This window comes from Oculina patagonica, chromosome 12, assembly GCF_052425735.1.
Source record: "Oculina patagonica isolate OP01 chromosome 12, crgOcupat, whole genome shotgun sequence".
NCBI lineage: Eukaryota > Metazoa > Cnidaria > Anthozoa > Scleractinia > Oculinidae > Oculina > Oculina patagonica.
In genome coordinates this window covers 33,198,363-33,221,933 of record NC_135769.1, presented here as the reverse complement: position 1 = coordinate 33,221,933, position 23,571 = coordinate 33,198,363, and the positions used below count along the sequence as shown (strand labels likewise).

The 23,571-nt window shown below is 40.2% G+C and overlaps 3 protein-coding genes across 5 annotated transcripts in view; 1 reads left to right on the top strand and 2 right to left on the bottom strand.

Annotated features, from left to right (window-relative positions):
* Positions 1-397: 397 nt before the first annotated feature.
* LOC144631660 (E3 ubiquitin-protein ligase TRIM45-like) lies at positions 398-4,001 on the bottom strand. The gene is made up of 2 exons (XM_078490145.1): positions 1,678-4,001; positions 398-1,172 (listed from the first exon to the last, which is right to left on the bottom strand). The coding sequence occupies exons 1-2, from the start codon at positions 3,723-3,725 to the stop codon at positions 1,004-1,006; spliced, it is 2,217 nt and encodes a 738-aa protein (XP_078346271.1). The 5' UTR covers positions 3,726-4,001; the 3' UTR covers positions 398-1,003.
* Positions 4,002-4,072: 71 nt separating this feature from the next.
* LOC144631652 (putative thiopurine S-methyltransferase) lies at positions 4,073-5,748 on the top strand. Its single transcript, XM_078490135.1, has one exon. The coding sequence runs from the start codon at positions 4,335-4,337 to the stop codon at positions 5,121-5,123; it is 789 nt and encodes a 262-aa protein (XP_078346261.1). The 5' UTR covers positions 4,073-4,334; the 3' UTR covers positions 5,124-5,748.
* Positions 5,749-7,641: 1,893 nt separating this feature from the next.
* The window catches only part of LOC144631639 (zinc finger ZZ-type and EF-hand domain-containing protein 1-like), a 54,447-nt gene continuing 38,517 nt past the window's right edge, over positions 7,642-23,571 (bottom strand). For 2 of the 3 annotated variants that reach the window (XM_078490120.1, XM_078490121.1), the window contains exons 59-88: positions 19,655-19,786; positions 19,313-19,414; positions 18,558-19,003; positions 18,146-18,228; positions 17,992-18,070; positions 17,491-17,627; positions 16,789-16,915; positions 16,617-16,670; positions 16,297-16,428; positions 16,083-16,194; positions 15,823-15,893; positions 15,292-15,409; positions 14,820-15,046; positions 14,576-14,676; positions 14,195-14,251; positions 13,832-14,006; positions 13,500-13,595; positions 12,913-13,086; positions 12,302-12,445; positions 12,152-12,204; positions 11,625-11,740; positions 10,798-10,885; positions 10,559-10,618; positions 10,255-10,371; positions 10,028-10,146; positions 9,756-9,838; positions 9,352-9,423; positions 9,040-9,153; positions 8,789-8,817; positions 7,642-8,412 (exon numbers count right to left, since the gene is read on the bottom strand). In XM_078490120.1, coding sequence (XP_078346246.1) covers positions 8,286-8,412; positions 8,789-8,817; positions 9,040-9,153; positions 9,352-9,423; positions 9,756-9,838; positions 10,028-10,146; positions 10,255-10,371; positions 10,559-10,618; positions 10,798-10,885; positions 11,625-11,740; positions 12,152-12,204; positions 12,302-12,445; positions 12,913-13,086; positions 13,500-13,595; positions 13,832-14,006; positions 14,195-14,251; positions 14,576-14,676; positions 14,820-15,046; positions 15,292-15,409; positions 15,823-15,893; positions 16,083-16,194; positions 16,297-16,428; positions 16,617-16,670; positions 16,789-16,915; positions 17,491-17,627; positions 17,992-18,070; positions 18,146-18,228; positions 18,558-19,003; positions 19,313-19,414; positions 19,655-19,786 — 3,545 coding nt within the window. In that variant the 3' untranslated portion in view covers positions 7,642-8,285. The remainder of the gene's footprint in view (positions 8,413-8,788; positions 8,818-9,039; positions 9,154-9,351; positions 9,424-9,755; positions 9,839-10,027; positions 10,147-10,254; positions 10,372-10,558; positions 10,619-10,797; positions 10,886-11,624; positions 11,741-12,151; positions 12,205-12,301; positions 12,446-12,912; positions 13,087-13,499; positions 13,596-13,831; positions 14,007-14,194; positions 14,252-14,575; positions 14,677-14,819; positions 15,047-15,291; positions 15,410-15,822; positions 15,894-16,082; positions 16,195-16,296; positions 16,429-16,616; positions 16,671-16,788; positions 16,916-17,490; positions 17,628-17,991; positions 18,071-18,145; positions 18,229-18,557; positions 19,004-19,312; positions 19,415-19,654; positions 19,787-23,571) is intronic. The other variant, XM_078490122.1, reaches the window with a different exon arrangement.

Sequence of the window (23,571 nt, the reverse complement as noted above, 5' to 3'; positions counted from 1 at the left end):
ACGGATCTTCTGCGAAAACGAAAGGTTTTATCCAAATTTCGCTGCTTTCCCTGGATAACTATTTCTTTGCTTCTTTTAACATTTAATGTGCGCGATGCTATTAACCTGCTAACTTAAAAAATCAGCAAGAAATTCAGGAAATCATATTTTTCAAGGGTGTCTCCATGAATACACATTGTTTACGCCAATTAATGAAATAAAAGGGACCTGCAAAGAACACAACAGGTCACTCACTCTCACTCACTGCCCATTGTGCCCACTGGCACGTAGGGCAGCACAACAGGTCACACCAAGTTTTTATTGGGTAAGATTTTTATTCAGATTACACAATGTTAAGAGATAAAAGGTAATTCATGTAATTAATACAATATTCCACTGTGAGAATTTAATTGCCACGTAGCTTTGTTGTTTAAAATAGAAAACTAGAACTTGCATTTCAGTTTTTAATTAAATATAACGGAGATCTTTGAATAAGTTAAAAGTAATATGTCGACCTCATACAGTCAAACATCTAGCTTCCCATTCAGTGCCCATTATACAGCCTGTGAGGCAGACAAGTTTATAATTACTGCAGCGTTCTCCGCCATTTGACAGAAAGAGACTTGGGTGGAATATCTCCAAAGGCTGGCAGGAAGGCGTTTACCCAAAAAAATATTTTTAATTATCCGAAGTATTCCTTTTTGGCTGTCCCTCGGCTAAAGCAAACAACACATAAATTAAGTTATTATTATTTATTATAATTATTATCATTATTTAGACCACCCATTTGTTGGTTTTTGGTACATTTTTTAGAAAGGTGACTTTCGTATAAAATGTGACGGCAAAGATTTTTTTCGTACTGATCCCGAATCTACGACTTAGTTTCACTCAGTATTTACATGATTAAGCACTGGAAATTGAATGACAGCTGTCCGTCACTTCTTCCCTGTTGTCTTGTGGGACATAGACAGTCCTAAAACTCTAAAATGACGTTACGTATCGGCTCTTAGCCGAGTTTGAGATCTTACTTCAAAATGTAAATTTTCTTAGTGTCTGTGCTAGTCACCAGGATCCGTCCGTCTGGTGTTGTTGCCATGGCAGCGGGTTGAGGTAAGTGAGTAGTAGTTTTGCCTGTAAATCGGCCGTCTAAAGAAAATTGTTGAACTCGGTTGTTTTCCCACAGGTAGCCCAAGCTCGATATATGAGTACAATAAAGATGACCTTTTCATTGTTTCGTAATTCGATCGATTTGCATATTTATAAGGATTTGTATGGGGAAATAAATTTGACCGAAAAGAACGAAAAATTAACCGTTGAATTACAATAAAAATCAGTCACCTTAGCTCCTTTGCTGTTTCCCTTGTGTGCTGTGTGGTTTTTTAGCTGATTGAGCGCGATTCCAGTGAGTTATAGTTCCATTGCCTTCCTCTCTCTATATACCTTTCATAGAGAGAGGAAGGCAATGGAACTATAACTCACTGGAATCGCGCTCAATCGGCTAAAAAACCACACAGCACACAAGGGAAACAGCAAAGGAGCTAAGGTGACTGATTTTTATTGTAATTCAACGGTTAATTTTTCGTTCTTTTCGGTCAAATTTATTTCCCCATACAAATCCTTATAAATATGCAAATCGATCGAATTACGAAACAATGAAAAGGTCATCTTTATTGTACTCATATATCGAGCTTGGGCTACCTGTGGTTTTCCCAGTCACAAACCAGAAGATTATCAGACTTGTCCACAAGCAGACCATGGGGTGTGTTAAATTGTCCGTCTTCTTTCCCTTTTCCTCCAAACTTGTGTAAAAATGTTCCTGTCCGATCAAAAACTTTAACACAATGGTTGCCACTGTCAGAAACAAAGAATAAGTTTTTGTAAGGAATGCAGGATAATGGCTGATTGAGCTTTTCAGTGTCGCTGTCTCCAAACGTGAAAATACTCTCACCGTCCTTTGACATGAAGTGTATCCTATGATTGTTGAACTCGGTTACAACAATGAGGCCTTCATTTAAACACACGGCAACCGGGTTACGCAGCTCTAAAACGCTTCGTTTTCCGAAGCATTTTACACAGTTTCCTGTCTGGGTATCTAACAGTTGTATTCTATGATTCCACTGATCTGCAATAAGAATCTCGTTGTCATTTAAATATGTGACGCCAATTGGACGGTTAAACTGCCCTGCAATTTGTCCTCGGCTGCCAATTTTTCTTAAACAATTGCCTTCTTTGTCGAATATATAAACGCAGTGGCCAGTCTTGTCTGTAATGGCGATTTGTCGTTGCGTGTTCGTAGCGATTCCAGATGGTCCTTGGAGAACTTTTAAGTCTAACACACCATCTACGGTAAGCTCTCGTTCTTTCACTAGCACAGTAACAGGGCACATTGAAAGTTTATCGCCATTTATCTTCACTTCAATGCTGTAGGCTCCCGTGGCTTTGGGTGTAAACTTCACTTTGAATTTCCCGCTTTCTGTCTCGTCCATCATTAAATTAGTTACATCTTTAGTGGGCTCAATAACTACTTCTATACTGTCTTTGATATCAGCCTGGTTATTTATTTCATCTTCGGGTAAATTGGGGCGTAATATCAATTCTGCTTCTACACCGGCCTGAAGAGTTTGCTCTAATCCCTCCAGCGTGTATTGATAAGTGTCTATTTCTTCGAATTTGGTCATAATGTTGCCCAGTTTCAAGCCCACGACGGAAGCTGCAGTAAATTTAATAAAGGAGGTTTGTTGATGTTTAGGAACTTCAACTTCACGCAGCTCTTCAAACCTCTGGTTCAAAGTTCCCTTGTTCTGCATGATATCCGAGCTGGAGCATCTTTGTACCAGGTTATCTGCGAACTCTACCGCTTGGTTCATTTGTTTGATCAGGGAATTCACTTCTTCCTTTGCGCAGTTAATTTTCTCGAGTCGCGTCACCCGTGTCACCTCGAGGGATTGAACCGCGCCTCGCTCGCGCTCTCGGATCTTTGCGATCATTTCTTCGGCTGCTTGCGTGACGTCACATTTAGCAGTTGCGATATTTATTTCCAGGTTACAAATCGTATTCTCAAATTGTCGAATCACCTCACTAAGCTCGCTTGCCTTTCTTTTTATCATATCAACACCCGCCATAATGTTATCTTTTTCGTCATGAGCGGCTTTGTCAAGCAAAACGACCTCATGGTTTCGGTGATCTGTGACGATACAAACATGACACACACAAGACTGGCAGGGAAGACAAAAGAACCTTGTTACCTCTTTCTCGTGGAATTGCTGCGAGCAAAAGGGCTGTCGCTTCAATAAGGCTTCGTAATCTTCTGGTCGAAAATCTTTTACCGACGTTACTTTGTGTCCTTCGAACGTTACTCGAAGCAGTTCGTGTGCGTTGAGACAGTTGGAACACAGGAATCGCCCGCAGTCAAAACAGTAATGGATTTGAGAGCTTGTTTTCTGACAATTAGCACAAGTAATGTTGCTCTTTTCGCCACCAGTTTCTCGAACAGCAATGAGACTTAACAGACTCTTATGGAAAAAACTGCTTGGCAAACTTTCGATGCGATTTCCCTCAGGTAGATTGATTCGTGCCTGGCACTCTGGGCAGCGGAATTTTCCTTGTCTTTGGCTCACTAAAGCGTGTTTCTTCAGACATTCAAAGCAGAACGTGTGTAGACATGATATAGTTTTAGGATCGTTGTAGGTATCCAGACAAATCGAGCAAGTAACTTGCTGGTGGAGGTTCTTCAAAAGCGACTCCATCTCAAACGCCCTCTTGGCGACTATAAAATGTTTTTGTTTGTGGCATCATTCCAAGAAAGCCGAAATGTAATACGATAAGCTATTCGAGTTGACCTCCACCAGGATTCTGTTTCCTAATAAATATTATTACTAGTTGCAAGGTTACGCGTGCGTATGCAGGCTTTAAGAGTGACAATCGGGCTACACGGCTTGGCTAGAGGAGCAGCGCCAAAAAATAGGGGAGTGTTGTCAGCTGATGAAAAGATCGTTTACTACGAACGAATACACAACGGCTCGCGTGATCTGCTTCTCGTGACATCTACTCAAACGCGAATCCAGTTAAGTGCAGTCACGAACGCAGATCACGCAAGTACAACTGAATTTTTTAGAAACGCCTTGTAATATAGAATACATAATTTAAAGCGAATGTGAAAGATGTAGACAGTTTCAAATGTTCAGATAAGCATGCATGTCGCAAGTTGGATAGAAGGGATGCCTTAGAGTAAGCTAAGGTGTTATGTCTGTTTATGCCGACGTTTGTTACCAGTCTTTCTCGGAGTGATTCGTCACGCTATTTGCTTCTTCTGATCCACGCGTAAGATCAGAGTACTGATATTTTGCGGCGTAGAAATGGCCACTCAAGACAACTTAGAACACTTGGCTACACTTGATTTTGAAAGTAAGGAAATATGGGAGCAAGACTGGACTACAGACAAACCGGAATTTCACAGTGACGAGGTAAACGCCATGTTGATAAAACAATACAACGAATTCACACGCGGACGAAAGAATCTCAGAATTCTGGTGCCGCTTTGCGGAAAATCCCTTGACATGAAATGGTTAGCTGATCAAGGACACACTGTTGTAGGCGTAGAACTGATTCGAAAAGGAATCGAAGCTTTCCTTCGCGACAATAAATTGACACATCACGAGAAATCCATCGCACTGTCACCCGAGATCCAAGGCACAGTTTACAAAGCAAAAGAAAAAGATATAACTCTGTTCGAGTGCAGTATCTTCGATTTCTCAGCTGAAGTCGCCGGTGGCCAGTTTGACTGCATCTGGGATCGTGGATCCATGACTGCAATCAACATGATGAAGGATGGTCGAGTTAAGCAGTACATAGAGATCATGCTCGCCTGCCTCAAGCCAGACGGCCGTTATCTCCTCGAGTTTTTCGCCCCTGAGTCACCCGAGAGCATGCCACCATCATTTAAATTCATTTCGGAGAAGGATGTGAATGAGTTGTTTGGCGAGAAGTGTAGCATTCGCTTCCTTGGTAAAGAGAAAATGCCTGATGAATCTGGAGAGTCAGAAGAACACAGCTCCGATAAATCCAAAGACCCGGCAGGGGAAGCGGACGAGGGAACCGAAGGATCAGGCATGCTGATGAATTATTACTTGATGGACTTCAAGTGATCAAAGAAAACAGAGAACCATATATGCATAACTCCTTAGAAATGCTGTAGAGTTTTGCTTCGTTTAGTTAAGTTTTAAATTTCGTGTGCGATAGATTGCGTGACTGATGAGCCGTAGTTTGAATAATTACTATGCGTGCAGCAAAATTAACTTAATAATGAATAATGTGAATCCGTGTCCGATTTTCTAATTTCCTCGGCTTGCCATGCTATCAAGAAGATTGTTAACTATCTTACCCGCTCTTAGAAACACACGTTAGTAAACTCTGAGAGGATGGACTATGTCCGGTGCTGTTTCCTTTAGTACAAATCACCCGGCGTGCTATTACAATTTTAATTATTCGTTCTATACACAATGTACCCTGCCTTGTTATATTTGCATAATAAACATTAAAATAAACATTTATTGTTCTATCTTGTCACAGCCTCCCCACTCAGCGGCAATACATAGTTTGTATGGGAAAATAACGGAGGTGTTTTAGGCTCTAGAACTACAAAAATGTACAATAAAAAAATGTCTTCCCGGCTTGCTTTTGTGTTTACGTGTTTTTGCCTGGTTACTGACTCCGTTTTAGAGCGATTTCAGCGAAGTCTAGGTTCAATGATTTCCTTTCGACACCCAAACACAAGTAATACATGACGCAAAAGGAAGCAAGACAAAGCATCTTCATTCAAGTTTTTTTCGTATTCTACTTCCTAATACTTTCGATATACCGTAAAATTTCGGTTATAAGCCCCTCCGGTTATAGGCCCATCTGCTTGAAAACAAAAAAATACATCCGATTATAAGCCTCCCCGGATATAAGCCCCTCTACTGGATGGCGGTACTGAATAGGGCTAAATGTTGCTTTATTATGCGTTTTTAACTTAAAAACGTATTTCGATCAACACTCCCGTGGCTCTTTTCGAAACGTTTTTTTCATTCCACTTATAAGCCCTCCCGGATATAAGCCCCTCCGTTTAAAAGCCCACTCAAAACCCCTCACGAAGTTGTATAAGCCCAGGGCTTGTATTCCACTTCAAACCCTTATTAATCGGGCGGGGCCTGGGCCCGATTCATAATCTGTGTCAGATTTTTTTGTTTTGTCGGTAAATCGTTCCAGAACCTCGCGGCCCAGCCGATCCTTTGGTCACGGTCACGCAAGATTTAATATTTAATAGCGATCAGCCGATCACTCGCGTTTAACATGAACACTCTGCTCTCTGAAATGTATAATTTTGTTTCATTCCATATTTTATAAGAAGAGAGGGCTGAATATAATCACATAGCGAAAACAAAGACCGCTTGGACATGTCCAAGCTATTTAAAACTACCACTACGTCAGACCCATGTCACGCGATCTCTCGCTTGTAGCTATAAATAACCATTCACCTATTTTCTGTTTGAATACTCTGCGCTCTGTTTGTGTGAAATACATGTATTTATTGTTGTGTTACTCAAGCGTTTGGCTCGGAGCGAGTACAATTCGTACAATTTACCCGTAACGTGTTAAATATTGCAAAACGACGACTTATTTTCTGGATATCCCAATTTTTGTTTTGAGTTTACGGTTATTTTGAGAATCGAAACGTAAGTTGCAAGCTCAGCAAGAATGTGTCAAAGCACGGGATACACGTCATCGCGCCAGGGGGATTACCAAAAGGAAATTCATGTCACATTCACGACGTGACTAATGCAAACACGACTTGTGTGTTTCTCAAGTGACTGCTTTTCTAAAGATTTTACTGTGCGGCGCCGTGCCTTAAAGCCAAAGCACTGAAAGAGGTCAGGTGGTCAAACATTACCCGCACGATTATAAACTGCTTGCAGTTCTTGTTTTTTCAATTGTGTGACGTAACTGACGACGCTCGCACGCAGTGAGCTTGAGGCACTTGTGATCAAGTCTGTCTGTTTGCAGTAATGATTGCAGTAATGAACCATGACCTCAGTAATACAAGTGCAGTGCTCTGAGCTATCACAACAAATTTACGAATTCGTTACATACCCGTAATCACTTTCACATCACAGTTTTCTACGGGTATATAACGAACTCACAGTGACCAGCGCCCAGTTGATAACTCAGTTGGTGTAGCACTGCTGCATGGGTATCGCCAAGTCATGCGTTGGGATTCCATTTAAGGCCTATTTTTGTCAGGTTTTCGTTTTGCAACTGCTTAAGTTGCGTACATGTTCAAAACTGGATGGTGTTTATGTGGGGTAACTGTCTTACAAACACATGAAGGTACTCTTCATTAACGAACCATATTTTTATTCAGAACCTTTCTAATACCGGTATACTAAAGACTTTTAAAGAGCAACTTTCTTCAGCGAAAGAAACAAATATGTTCCTATAGTTCGCACAGCTCTCTTTTTGCATCTGCCTTTCAATTTAATATAATGTCAGTAGCTTCGCCGCCTAATGAGTTGATTAACAAACTATCAACTGAAGTACTAAACACAAGACCCCAGCCTTGCCTTAATCGACCAGTGCAATTTCCTGACAAAGTGTCCTTTGCAATCTATGCTTTAACCCCATCTCCCTGGTGATGATTCTCTTAATTCTCATCACATGTTTGTTCCACAGTGTATAAACATTGTAGGAAGAAGTTAGATGTTGATCATGTTGGGAATTTAGGGCTCAACACACGCAGTAACTTTTGTTAGGTGTATTCATTTTCATATGTTTCCTAAACTTCCACAGAAGCGAATCACTTATAACTATAAAGGTGAAAGCCCTTTCCTTACTGATAACAGCAATCACCGGACTAAATGCACCTCGAAATTCTAAAGCTTAATCTACAAAACTGTCGACAGAAATGGTCGAGAATAACAGAAATGGCTTAAAAGAGGAAACAGCAAAATTTGGATAGGCATTCACTTGAGCTACTAGATAGCTAATATAGTTATTAAATCCAAGAATATTTCTCAAAGGCCAAGCAATACAGACCCATGCTCGCTGGTTTTCAATTGTTAATTAAAAATAAAAATCAAGCGTCGAGTTAATAATGCAGCGATAACTATTCGATGGCTTGATCTGTAGCGTTCTCATTCAATTCACAGACTGCTTCAGTATAAATGCAGTAATAATCCAATCTCTTCAATCTTGAATCACTTCAATTCCCTTGTCACATGACTGCCAAGTGATGTATCAAGTCACATGTTATAACGTCACAGGTCACGTTGTTAGCTCCAGGTGTCAGAGGAGCTGCTGTTGCTGGAGTCATCACTTGACCCATCTCCTGTGGTGTCATCCTCGTTTTCGTCATCGACTCCGATAGCGATGGGAAAAGGAAGCTCGAACTCGGCAGCGCTGCAAAACAAAATGCACAACTTCTAAATCCATTCCTCCAGTATAATGAACAGAAAATGAATATCTTTGATTTTACGTATCTTGGAAGGAAGGAAACCGTGGGCTCGGATTAGCAAGGTAAAGCACTTTTGCATGGAAATACTTCATATTCGCGGGGAAGCTAGAAACGTTCTAAATATAACGGGATTGGTGGCGCCCCTAAGAATCAGGGCGGTACGAACATGGCATTTAGAACTGGTGAAAATATGTATCGGCTTATAAATGTCACCTTCACTACAAAAACAAATCAATCATAAAACACACAAACAAACGAACGGACAAAAGCAAGTGGAGACCATAAACCTGTGATAGTGACACTACAGTTAACGCGACTCACCGTACATTTGTGGCTGACTTGGACTTCTCCTGTTGAGCACGATAAAAAATGTTCTAAGTTATTATACTTGGTCGAATGTTTGCCTTCCTTATTACTAGCTTCAAACTTAAAAATCACTAAAAAATATCAATTTCCTGTGGATAGTCAGTAACACAACAAACTGCTGAGAATCACAGATCTGAAATCAACAAATACGTCAGGTAACCTATTACATGATTGCGTTACAAAATTGCGTGACGAACATGACGGACCTTTTTCGACTCTTCCTTTTGAGGCTTGGGAGTAGAGGCAGCCTTGATCAGAGCCTCTGACGCCTTGTTTGGCTGTCCAATAGCAAGACCGATAAGACCAATCTTCTGAACAGCCTGTAACAAAAAGGAAAATAAATTGTGTTGGTTTGTGAGAACGCGCACTACTTGCCTTCTTCCTTGCCGTTGTTAAGTTCGTTGACGACAATGTACCGTCCGTGCGATTTATACAAAAGACAATCTTGATTGGTAAATCAAAGCATTATGAGTTGACTCATCACTCACAAGCGAGTCCTTGTATAGTTGATTTCTTACCTGCGAGAAGCATCGCTTTAAACTCTCTGTTGTAGTAAAACCAACAACAAGGTCTTCGGCCATGCCCCAGTCCTACATTGGGTAGAAAGTAACGCGAATGTGTGAGAAAGTTAGTAATAACAAAGCAGTCCTCAGTGGTAAAAAAATTCCAGTATCCTAAACAGCCTGCACTTACTTTTCTCTTTTAAAAACATCCACACAAGTGTATTAGTTTTATAACCACTGTCACCCTCTCTAAAATGATTGATTGATTGGGGTCAATGTTAGTCCATTCGAGAATAACTTTAAGATAATTCTAAACTGAATGGAGGATTTCGTCACACTCGGGTTAAAAAATATTGATATTTTTGTAAAAAGTTTAGATTATAGAAAATCATGGAAAGGACGGGAGTTTTGCTACTGACCTGTGCAAGGTTCTCCACTACTAAGAAGAGTTCTGTGAGACCTCTGAGGACAGGAGGAACTAAAGTAGGAGCTGATCCAGAACCTGTGGACAAAAACAGGGAATGGACTTGATGTGCAGTACTAACAATGGTGGGACGGTCTAAAAGCTCTGCGAAAAAAAAAACGCCGCTGTTCTAGCCTGCTTGATACTCGTCAGCAGCGCACAGCTGGTGCTCAGAACAGAGTTAGCGTAGACACTCATGTAAGATACACAGGGTTGTAGTTTTCTCACCTCCTTCCTTTTCAAGCATGCTGGTGTAAAGAGACCACAGAGGCTTTAACAGACTAAGATCTGGTCTGTCACTCGTCTCCATCGGAGCTGAACATGACCCATCTCTATCCATGGCTTGTCTGTATTAAAATAAAAAATTCACGCGTTAATTTTAACATTAGAGCTGAAGACATTTTATAAATTCTACCTATTGAATAGTATTAAAAAAATCCTCCGCCAAAACCTACCCAGATACGACTAACAGAAGTCTTAGCAACAAGCCAGTTGCCATGAGCCGCTGCTGACCAGTCTGACAGCAGGCTACTGATACCAGCCAGACCCATAACTTCTTTAGAGGCAAGGACCTGCAAATGTTATGACAAACGACGAGTTATCAAATCAACCGCTGCAATGAGTCATCACAAGAATACCATCATGTTGGTTAGCTTTAAATTTCGTTTCACATTAAATAACGGTTTAATTTTTGCAAACAAGGACACATTGCTCTGAAAATCGTGTATTTCGGTCAAAATTTGATGCACAAATGAATACCTGGCGACTTGGTTATCCAAGGAGAGCATGGCATTCAGGACGGTAAAACCAGTCTTGAATCTGTTATTTAACAAAGCAATGCAATATTTAGTGACTCAAACTGTAAAAGAAACGTAAAAAACCGGGATATATCTTATTAGTTACTTTACTACAACGTATCCCTGATTAGAGTGCGGTTTTTAAACTACAATAGTTAAGCTAAGCAGTGTTATGTATGGCCATTAGTATAGTCTTGTTACCTGCCAAGCTGACCTCCAGTGACTACAAATTTCCAGCCCCAGTCGTTTGTACTGCTGTCTGATTTGAATATATAATATAGTGTGTCACCTGAAATGAGAGAAGAGATATGATTTGATTCATATTGTTACCGGATGTTTTCTCAAACTGTAACAAATCCACGCACATCTGCGCTTGTTCGAGGAGGCAGCGTGGCCGAGCGGTTAGAGCGTTGGACTTGCAATGCGGAGTTCCCGGGTTCAAGTCCCGCCCTACCGCTAGCTGAATTTGTTCTTGGTAGTTCCAAGTTCAGATTCTCGACCGCGCTTGTAAATAGCCAGCTGGTTTGCCTCCGGCCATCTGGGATTCTTAACGTTGTTATGTTTATTTGATTTATTTGTTTCTTTCATTTGCTCGGCCCCACTAGCCTTTGTGCTATAAATACTGCCGAGGGTAAATAAAGGTTATTATTATTATTATTATTATTATTATTATTATTATTATTATTATTATCGCATTAGTTTTGGTGTACGAAATTTCGATTTTTCTTAAGCTCATGTGTAAGTTGTAATCAGCCTTAAGCATGTGAGTCAGTTTTGATCGGTTTTTGATATTACCAAGTTAGCAAGATGATCTTTGGCTTCGCCAGGAGGGATTCGTTTGGGGGGGGGGGGGGGGGGGGGGGGGGTGAAACTGCGACTTACAGTGTTAAAAATTTCACGTTCATTTGGTTTCCTCAAGTGGTCAGCTATATATGGAATTTAAGCTTTAGGTCTAATATTCTAATTTTTTGTTCCATATTTCAAATCCCTGCCATGTAAGACGATATGGCTTACACTGTCTAACAGACCTGGTATTTCCACATCAATCCATCTACCAGTTGGACCAGAAAACACATGTTTGTTCTGTTCATAATCTGGTGAAGATGCAATCTGAAGCTCATCACATCCTTCTTCAGTTGCACATCTGCAGAGAAAAGGACGATACGATAATTTTAAGTGTTATGATAATAATGTAGTGAGGACGGGCAAAACCATTTTAAAACTGGTAACTTATCGGAAGTCAACATCGTTCCCAGTGTCGGTAAAAAGAAATGTCAAGTAACAAGGTTGCCGAAAGTTTTTAGATGGAACCTTTTTTGTCTTCTGAAAGCAAGGAAAACCCACATGGCCAGTTTTTTCTTCCAATACACATTAACGCTGTATATTTTCTGAAATATCTTTTAATTGTCACTTCATATTTAAGGGCTGCACGTCAAACAAGATAATGGTAGATTAGCCTAAGTGTAAATACATGGTAAAGAAAAAGATTATTTTCAGCATCAAGTGGCGGGGTCTTACATTAGATTAAATGTAACATGAAACTAGGGTGACATACCTGGGATCAAATTTAACAAAGAGTGTTGCAGCCCCAGGAATATGCACTTTACCCTGTAAAAATACCAGTACTTTGTTAGGACCTGTACTGTATGTACCATGCACAAAACACAAAATGAGCACTCCTTGTTTTAGGGTCTCAAACACTTGCCTTGTCGACGGTGTCATTAGGATATTTATGAGCCGACTCCCTTGTCTCTGTTGATAGCGTCACTTCACCCATACAGTGAGCAGCAGCAAGGGACAGCGGATGAACCAGCTTAGGGTCTCCATACCGTACAACTGAACTCACCACCTGATATCACAAACAACGACAGCCAACAGTAAATAACTTTAATAATTACTAATCAGTTACAAAACTTTTCCGTGACTCATAGCTTTAAACTAAAATTTTGTTGTCACTGATAAAAGATATTATAAAATGGGAGTGTAACCTTCTTCGGCAATAATGTAAAAACGGCGTCCAGATGTAAATGAGAGGTTTCTTTTATTTAGAACGCGAGAACCTTCTAAGGATCAGCCACAATCTTTTGAATGTCGGGAATGTCCATGACTAGCTAAGAAGGGCGGACAGAAATACACGGGGATACAGTATATTTGTCTTGAGGTCAGCACATGTGGTGGAAAAAGAAAGTGTGAAGGATGTTAACGAATGATAATTTTTCAGCCGCATTGAAATGAACAGTAAAAGTGATTTGGTATACACACCAACGAGTTAGAAATTTGGGGTATAATTTGGTGTTGCGAGTATGTGTTACTAACCTTTTCAAACAGTTCCTTATTCTCCAGTCTTTGTAAAATGTCAAGCAATCCAATCAGTTGTACTTCATCGCTGTTGTCCAACAGTTCAGAGGTGATCATACGACCTTCTGGCCAATTTCCCAGCAGAAGGGCTATCAAATGCCGCGAGTAGATAACAGACAACGCTAGATTAATCTGAAGCGAGATCAAAACAACAAACATCAGAGGTAAGGATGGAAAAAATAATAATGGAGGCTTAAAAAGTGAAAAAATAACAAAGAAGCAATACGAACAAGGGCGGTTGTTACTTTTCAGAGTGTTATAAACAAACTTGTTTGAACTTGTCTTTGCCAACCTCTTTGGTCGACATTCTTTGGCTCGTCACGCCATCTTTTCAACACTGAGAAGGAGAGATTGCATGACACAGAGAAGTATTGCGTGACAAGGCAGACGAATTTCTGTGCCAGTAACGATAGTGCGTGACCAAAACGTAAAATTGTCCTCTACTTTGTTTTCTTTCTTAGTGTTTTAATATCATTTAGACCGTTGACTAAGCAAGCTACAACAAGCTACAAGCAAAAGCAATCAAAGCAGTCGAAGCTCCTTACTTTAGTAAGATATTCCGTGGATCCCAGGTTTTCCTCATTTTCTAGTTCCTTCTTTAGAAGCTCGGCTGATTTAGTGCGGGCTTGCTTCTCACGAGTCTGAAACACAACAAAAGTCAATTACAACAACACTATAAAACACTTGTTGCAAAATGATATTATCACTTCACAAGTGTAAACCCAGCGCGCGCGACAAGCACAACGGGCCTATCTCATGCCAGTTTGACACCCGGTAACGTGATATAGATAATTTATAATGTCACAATGATTTCAACAAAATAACTAACACACGACTTCTACAACTAGTGACAATGTAATCACACAGCTGAGCCTACCTCTTCTATTTCTGCATCACTGAGTGAAGGAATCAGTTTCTGAGCCATTTCGCTTTCTTCTTGTTTGGCTTGAACGTTCTGTGGTAATATCTCGTTAGTAGTGTAACGAACGACTCCGACATCTACTGCAGGGCACGTGGGTCTTCCAAGTTCAGCTTTTTCAGCAACAGCTTCCCTGGAGAAAGGAAAGGGAAAATTTAGAAAAGAAAATTATAACATAAAACGGACAAATTTAAACAAACAAAAAGGAAAGTCAAACAAATGAGGAACAGAACAACTTTATATAAAACTTCATCATACACTTAGCTTTTGGTTTTTTTAATAATACCTCTAAACATCAATAAAGTACACAAGTTTAATTACCATTTCTTAGCTTGTTCTTTGATCTCATCAGTTACTTGAAAAGATGCTCCATCAAATCTGAAATAAATCAATAACTATAAGACAAGCCAGTCTGCAAAACATATAGACAAGCCTACACCAGCGGATTAATTGTAAATCAGCGAAATTATGATCATGCCTGAACGTTTGATACGTGCCAACAGCAACTTTTCCGTTTACAATCTATTGAGTGCACCCATCCTTATGGCAGTTGAAAGCTAACGCCATGGAGCAGGGGTGGAGAGGAGTAGAATTGAAAAGCTTCAGCAGTTTGTGATTTGGTGTTGACAACTCTTAGCGTCTCCACCACGTACCTGTTTCTCTTTGAAATCTGACTTGGTTCTGAATTAACAAGATACTTACCCTCTCTGCACTTCCACCAACAGTCGGCTCTGATCGTGTTCAACATTCTCAAAGATTGCTCTCAACACTGAACAAGGAACGTTCATTGCCTCGTGGATAGTCTAAACAGAATGGAAAATAACGCACAATTCAACAAAAACGATGCTTAGCTTATACAAATGTAAATAGCGACAGCCAGATATCATTAACATCTATCATAGTTCTCCCACAGCCCTCGGAATATAAACATTCCCAATGTACAAACCTCAAAGCACGTCTTAGTGATATCATCAAGCCCATCAAGCGGATCATGTCCTCCTTCATCTTTTTTCCCTGTAGCAACCTCCTCCGCCGATGTAGCGGTGGCACTAGCTGTAGCTCCAGACTCCTGTGTGGCTTTCTCTTCTGCTTTGCTCTCGTCCTTGTCAGTAGGTTTAGCGGCAGCTGCCGAAGATGGCTGCTCGGACTTGTAAAGTTTGAGAGACAAAACCTGTTTACAAAGATAAATAAATTAATAAATAAATAAACATAAATAATAATCGCAAGTCAAGCGAACCAGCAGTATTAAACAAGATTATGGCTGTTGCTAAGCAAGATGTTAAGCTGACGTTACAAAGTTCAAAGAACCCCTCTTTATAATATTAAGGTCCCGTTCGCGAGTGCAGGTGGACAGGTCACAAAGAAATAAACTAAAATACAAAACACATAGGAAAGAAAAGTTCAGAGTGGTACTCCCTCTAAATCTCGTAAGATCCACTGATTGCTAAATGCAGTTCCTTGGCAAGCAATGTTGACGAGCAGTGACACAATGCCACTTGATACCATCTCTGAATTACTACTCAAACTTGAATTAGCCTGAAAGGAAAAAAACAGCATCAGCACAACTTATACGAGGAATGAACTTATCCTTTAGCTTAATGCTAAAAAAAACGCGTTTGCTCTGGCATCACAGCCTGTAGCACAACCGACTGATAAACAGGTCTACAAGGATCACAAGAGCTGAAGCTGTCTTACACCTCATCTATTGCTTGTTATATAGCGTGCGAACACGTACTCCTTTTTGCCCCCCCCCGGGGGGGGGGGGGGGGGGGGGGGGGGGTGGGCCCCCCCCTCCCCCCCTATTTTTTTCCCCCCTCCCCCACCCCTTTCTCCCCCCCCCCCCCCCCCCCTCCCCCGACCCTACCTCAGTTGCATCTTTCATGAATTAGCAGGGTAAGGAGATATGCGAGACATGCAAAATCACACTTGTATCAACACTTGCACAATACCTTGATGTTGCCAAGGAGCCCCTTCAGTGCAAGATACAGAACCCACATTCTTTCCACTGGTACTGTCTTTTCTGTTAGAAACATAAGATATTCTGTCCGTTAGCATTTTACACTTAATCGGCTCCCACGGCAAAAACTTTGCTGCGATTGGTTGGACACATTGCAACTAAAGAGTTCCGCCAATGTAAAAAAAGAAAGGAAAAGAAAAGAAAAAAGAAACACAATCTTTATCAAGCGGTGTGACTGACACTGGTACTTACTATCTTTTAGAAGTTGAATAATTTTTACAACAATGTCTAGAAGAACCGAAAATCTTGAAGTCTTGAATGTTTCACTCAGCGCTGGAGATTCTTCAAGAAGGTGTTCCTTGACCTGTCAAACAAGACAAGTTTTTGGGACTTATCAACCTTTTGGCCACGTAAAACAATGGTATAAGAGTTTGCTGAGAACTTAAAAATAGGAGGAGTTCGTTACCGTTTTCCTCTTGCGTGACTTGACATCAACAACAGTGACAGATCCTTTGTCAGGGTAATTCTTGAAAACCACAACTCTCCGTTTTTCACCGCTAAGATCCTTCATTTCCGCTACAGACCCCATCCGAACAACCTGAAAATAACCAACACTTATCACACCTAGGCACGTGTCACGTGAAACGCTTGGTTACATTGCATTCTGGAAACGAGGCCAAACAAATCGACCAAACTAGTTTCCAGTCCTGCTCTACTGAAAAGCACACACTCATTCACTCACGATCAACACCTTGTTCTATTGTCATGCAGGCAAGCTATACTTACGTCAGGAAACCTCGCAAAAACAAGAAGCCCAAATACTGCACTCAAGTCTACATTCTGCAAGAAGAACATACATGACAACAACAGTGAGGTATAGAAAGATATAAAACAGAATGTTAAAGGGGAAAATTGTCCTGTCCCTTCGGCAGGAAATACAAGGGCAAGTTAAGAATACCTCGGCTGGCTGAGCCAAGCGTTCTAGACACAGTCCTACATGCTCTGCTATACTGGGTTGCCACTGACATGAGCTGGCCAGTTGTTGTAATGTGGACGCCATGCCTGAAGACGCGTTCAGATCTGATCTGTAACCAAAAAGCAGCAAAGAAATATTAGTTTCACTTTTATTCAAAATGAAAATCCACGTTTTGAGCTGCCCTTCGTTTATTTCCTAAAGTACTACAGACTTTTAATGAACTTTAGATTTTAAGAATTTAGTATTTTTATCCTATTGTAATTTTAAATATTTTTACTTGTAAGGGCATTGAGATTTTTAATGTAATGCACTAGAAATAAATTATTATTATTATTATTATTTTTCTAACGTCTAGACACATAAAAAAATTTGCAAAATAGCTAAGAGGCACTTTGAACAGCATTTTAGGGCGACGGCGCCTGTATGCTATCTTGCACACATATGCAGTGAGCTGATGCAACCAACTCATGGTACCCTCTTAGACGTCTTGCGGCATGTGAGTAAGGCCGTTAACACATATTAGTAGAAACAACGTTTATACCCCCTTCCCCTCGCACATCGCACAAATTGTAATGGTGCCATCGAACAAGGGAAATATTACAGAGACAACATCGCCAATGACTGTTGCAGCCATGGATCTCGATCCTGACACGAGATGAGAGAGTATCCTTAGTTATCACTAACCTTGCCAAGTATTCTGCTCCTAGTTGAAAGAGGAACTCAACAGTTGCCTTTCCAGATGATATCTCTTCATCGCTGCTGCTCTCACTCTCTGTTTTGACAGGTGATGTGTAATATGGAGCAACACCGCGATCAGAAACCTGAAGAGAGTAAGGAATCATGAAGCCAATCGTATCGTTAACAAGTCTCCAAAGGACGTATGCAAGATTTTTCTGAGAGTTTACTCTACAAATAAAGTCACACGAGACATACGAAAATGTAATTCTCATTTGAGTGGCATTTTTGGTTTCTCCTGGGATTAATAAAAATACACAGACAAAAATTCACCTTGGAATCAAAAGCAATCTTATTAAAAATAATGGTTTCCAAAAGGTAGAAAACGGCAAGGAGGGGACAATCAATCAAACAAGAACAAGGATCATTATGGGATTATAAGTTCACTCATCCGTCAGGTCCAAACTAAGCACATCTGAAAACGTCAAATTAAATGAACATAAAACTTACAACAGGACTCGTACACTGCAGAAATTTGCCAAGAACACCAAGAGCAAGACTTTTTGTTTTGTCATCAGTATCTCCATTCCTGTTTAAACAACACGACAATGTCAGTACAACCGTCTCTGTCTACTTGTTGAGATAAATTTACATTTTCCCGTACCTAATAATCTTAAACAAGGAAGGCAGGAATTTGTCCGATATGAATTCTTCAATTCCAGAGCAGTATGTTGTCCAGTGACTGATCTATGATGAAAGAAAAATATACAACGTCAAAAGCGTAATAAATTGGGAAAAGATGCTACAAGAGTCGAAGAGTTTGAAACACGTTTTTTTTTTTGTCCGTTACTATAATATAGACTCTCGCTATTCTAACAGCCGTTGGAGGACAATTAGTCGAAGTAAGTTTTCCTCTTCATACACAAATAGCACAATGAAAATATGTTTTGCTGCAAAGCAAATTCATTGCAAAACACTGCAGGCTAAATCAACTGTTTGAAACTGGATGCCAACAGAAAAAAGCTTATGGTCCCCATCTCTAAGCTGAATTCAATACATGACTTGTTAAGTTGTACCTTGGAGTCCTGTGGAAGAATCGCTCCAAGAAGTCCTAAAAGTCTTTCCTGCGTTTTGCTGGCAAACAGTTTCTCAATATCTTCAGGGCTCTGTACTTTAGTTTCTTCCTGTTTATCAGTCCCGTCAACTTTACTTTCTGACGACGATTCTTCAGTTTTAGCCTCATCTTTGCTTGCATCTTTGCTAGGCTCCTCTACTTCCTTTGTTTCTTTGTCCGTCTGTGCAGTGGTTTCTTCACAAACTTTTCCTTCTTCTGTAGCTGTTTCCTGAGCGTCTTTGGGTTCCTGTTCAGCTCCTTCTGATATGTTCGTCTCCCTATCTGGTGTGGCAGCAGCCTCTCCTTTAGTTTCCTCTGTACTGTCACCCTCAGGAATTGTCTCAGGAGCCGCACTAGTTGAGGCAAGTGCCTCCCCAGAGGACACTCCACCTTCTGCTCCAGTGGCAGCTGAAAAATCATTCAGCAGTTATCCACAATAGTGATTTCAGGAAGGTTTTTACTAACTGAGACTTAGTACAAACATCTAACTTGTATAGAGTAGACTAAGTAGCATTTTAAACTAAGAGCCTATGATAACAGAGCAATTAACAACACAGAAGTCTTACGACTCAGTGAGAATGCTCACAGCCGAATGAACATTCCCCGGACATTCTTCCCTTTAACGTTTTTTTTTAACTAGTGGATGGAGGGGGGGGGGGAGGGGAGGTGGGGAGGGGCAGGATTGGAGGGGCAGTTTCCGCCATAACATTCACCTACCTGTATCTGGTTTACAGGAGGCGTGGCTTAAACATTTGGTGACCAGGCCAAGGCAGTCCATGTGAAGATGTCCAGCGGTGCGCAGGTAGTCGGCGCCAAAGACTATCGATGATAAAAACGGTTAGTATAATTACAGACTCAATACCTTGTACAAGTGCAGGGCACACAGCAGTAACCATAATACCAGGAAAAAGTTTAATCCTATCAACCCCGTCATTCCTCTTTTCCTCACCAAAAATTCCCATTTATTTTTCCCTATTACAGAGTAATCTCGGAAAGCCTACCATTCAGAAATGAAAAAATAAACGAATAAATGTAATGTAAGAATAAGCAAAAAATTACCAGACTTGTTTGGTTCATTGATGGAATTAGCCAGTGCAAGAGCCAAAGCAGCGAACTGAAGCCAGGCATGATGATGTGTGTACATCTGAACACGACTCGTAGGATCATTGGTTGTCGTGTCTAGAAGTGAACCTTAAACACGTTAAGACAGTTATTCATTTACTGGATTGATCAGGATGTCTAAATTAAACCTTGAACACGTTAAAATAATTATATACTTGCAAGACCGATAAATGTCGAAAATTATAAACCAACAGTATTTTTCTACTGATGGTAGCTCTACTTACGACCACCTTCACAAAACCCAGTTTGAATTCCCATATAAACTACGTATTTTCACATTAAGGTGGATTTCCACTGTCGCGTTTTTGTTTACGCACGTTAACGCGCGTAAAAATTATAAACGTACGTAAAATGAAATTTTACGCGCGCGATTACGTGCGTCGAATTTACGTTGTCCAATTTCCAATGCCACGTTTTTTTCCAGGTATTTACGCACGTGACGCGCACGTTTACGCGCGTAGCGATTTTGGGGGTTTTGAAAAAAGTTGAACCGAGTTCAACTTTTTTCGCGGCTGTCTGCGGTTACGCAACGATTTACCCAATCATACTTTTGGATTTCGTCACATGACACCACTTACCATGTGGAAAACCATTTTGTTTTAAATCGCCCATCGATTTACTTGGGAAAACATTCAGACGTAGAAATACTTCTCATCGAGAAAGTCTTAACATTTCAAGAAATAATCTATAGAACTGGCTACAGAACCAAATTACACGAACGCAGTAGTGAAAGAAAACGCCTGGCGTCAGGTCACGTAGGCTTTGAACCGGGAATCCGGGAAGGTCGCCTCAAATCTTCTTTTACTTGATGGTGTCTTTCGGAAGTATTTATAAAATGCCTCTTGGTCATATTCACGCATTTCTTTTTCTAGCGTGTGGTACAAAATGTTTCCTGGCAGCCATGTTGGAAGAGTCAAACAACAAGATATTTGCATAAAAATGTTAATGATTTTTATTACCGAATGGTAATGAGGTTATGTTATGGGCCGCATTTTCTCACTCGAACACTCACTCACTCACTCACTCACTGGATTCTGATATCAAACCGCAATTAATTCATCATTAAACGAGAAACGTGCTGACAGAAAGGTCCTTTAAACGCATTCAGCACATGTCAATCAGAAACAAATTATTCTTCAACCTCGTTCCAGGGCCTCTCTCTTTCAGGGAACTAAATTGAATTTTACAAAACAAATCGAAAGAGGATCACTTACACTTATCCTCTGGTGATAAAAGAGAATAGAATTCGCTCAACGAAGCCTCAGAGCATAGGCTATCAATGACCCATTCACGTAAGAAAACATTCAAAGACGCGCTTTAGTGAAAACAACATTCATGCACGTTTTTGTTTCGCGTCACATCATCTTCGTGTCACGTCATCCGTTCTTGATCTTTTTGAGTCGTGCAGAAACGCGCATCTTTCTCTCAAATTTTATTCGCTGCTAAAAATAACGCTATACGTGCTGGCAGAAAAGTTAACATATTAACAAAACAAATTTACTTAATGCTAAAAAGGATCAAAGGTTACACTTAAATATTTTTGTGATAAAATACGGAATTCGCGCTATGAACTACATATAGTTACGCTTAAACTGTTATAAAAAATTATTACGCTCGCCTTGTGACGTGTTTTAGTCAACATAACATCCACGGCACGTTTTTGTTTCGCGTCACGTCACCTCGTGTCACGTCATCCGTTTTTCGACTTTTTTGCTTGTTTACAAGCGAAAGTAGGAGAATAACAGTTATGTTAGGGAAAATTTCACATTCTTGTAAACTCTCAAGGGATTTTTTTAATTTCTCAAGGGACTGTTTTAATTTCTCAAGGGATTACTTTCAGCTGTGGGTGATCACTTGCGATCTCGTGGAAAAAACGTGACTTGTCACATTTACAAACGTTATATAACAATTTTAAAAGTGACATGTCAGCTTTCTTATCTCAACGCACGTGTGTCTGAAAGGCGATATATAAAAAGCGTTGCACAAACAATGGAATGCGTAACTAACGCTAAAACACGAATAAATAATCACTAGCACTTACATCGTTTTAAAAATTACAAACGTCAAAAATAAACCATACCAAAAAAACTCGCTCTTTTCAAAGATATTTTTGAAGTTAAAACAAATGCAAGAGATGGGGCCTTCTTTTAGCTTAAGAGCGGTTAAAAATTAGGCCAAATTTGGTCGCCACAAGCGCCATTCTATTTCGTCATCAGCCTAGGTCGTTAGGGGCGTGACCTCCCGTTGACAGCAATGTTGCATGCATCGGCTTTACAACATGCCATCGTATCGACGCAGTTCGAGTGGAATTACAGTCAAAGACAGCAAAATTCTTTCGTATTTCATCTTCAAATATAATTCGAAAGCATTCACTGTATATATGGCTTTTGTTTAATCCTTCTTAAGCCCACGAAGATACTGTCTTGATATCCGACCCTCGCAGAGCCTAGACAAAACGCAGCTTGAGTGTATCGATTTGTTTACGCCGCAATTATATGCGCAGTTTTCTCCGACAGTAGTCGGAAATATCCGTATTTTTTTTCGTCGGCTTTTTCGTTGCGAAAACAAAGCGTCGAACGCATATTTTGTTGTTTCATTTGCTAATTTCGCTGCCGTAATCGACTGCCTCGAAAGGTCCTTGCAATTTTAAAGTATAGAATTGTCAGATCTCGGTGAAATTTGCACTGTTTATTGCCAACGAGACAGCCGAGCCAAGAGGCGAGGCTGTCGAGGCGGCAGAATCATAGAGCCGTGTGCGTATGAGTGTATAGGCAGAAAAAATCTTAAGTTCTGCGTAAGGGACTTTTTTTGACCATATTTGGGTGTAAGTAAACCCCATATTTGGGTTGTATTGTTCTTCCCAACTGGTTCCCAGTCTCTCACTCCTTGCTAGAGAGCAAATGACCAAAATGGCGTCCACGCGGCTCGCTGTTAAAATTTTCAATGTGGTCAGTCATCCCTTTACCGATAAATACACCTTTAGGGAATTATAAATCGAAAGAGAATACCCTACAGAATATTCGACCGCCGAAAAAATGAACATCAAGGTCTTCAAAACGATGAAATAATCTTTCGACTTTGGAGTCCTTTGATTTACGATCGAAGAGAGACATGAAAATCAAAAGCGGACTGTTGACTTCAAATAGAGTTTTCTTGACTTATGAGAATGCTGAAGTCGGGTAAATGCTTCCTTTTAATGTTGGTTGTGTTTATAGTAATTGTTTGACCGATGATTCATTCCAAATCAAATACCGTTTATATTTTATTTGGCACGCATTTTCGCTCCGCGTAGGAATAACATCAATACAAAGCGACGCTCACTAAAATTACTGCATGTCATACACACAAGAAAGTCAAAAGTTTTTTGCTTCTAACGGCAAATGTAATGTTAACTTGAATAAAAATTTTGCCTCCAAATAATCCTGACCGTTCAAGTTTTGTTTTCTGTTCAAATTTTTCAAGTTTTGCGTAACTGAACATGACACTTCGCATGCGAGACTGAAATCTGACCCGTGCATTACTGTCTCTGATTACTGAAAATTATTTTTAAAAAAGCATCTTAGCAGTTTTGATTTTGGGATTTGATTTATAAGAAGTTCTTGAAATGCAACTATCAATATTGTGGACGGAAACATTTTAACCATCGCGTGTTGTATTTAACAAACAGTGATTAAACCTCATTTAATAGTTAATTATTGCCTTCATTTTGTGACATTTTAATGTTGAAAAGAATTTAAAGATTTGTCAAGAGTTATCAATCTGTCAAACCCGTAGCCTGCGTAGCAGACATATGTGTACGTTTTTTAGTGTGTTTAAAAAGAGTGCGCGATCGCTAGAATACACGCGCTGGAAAC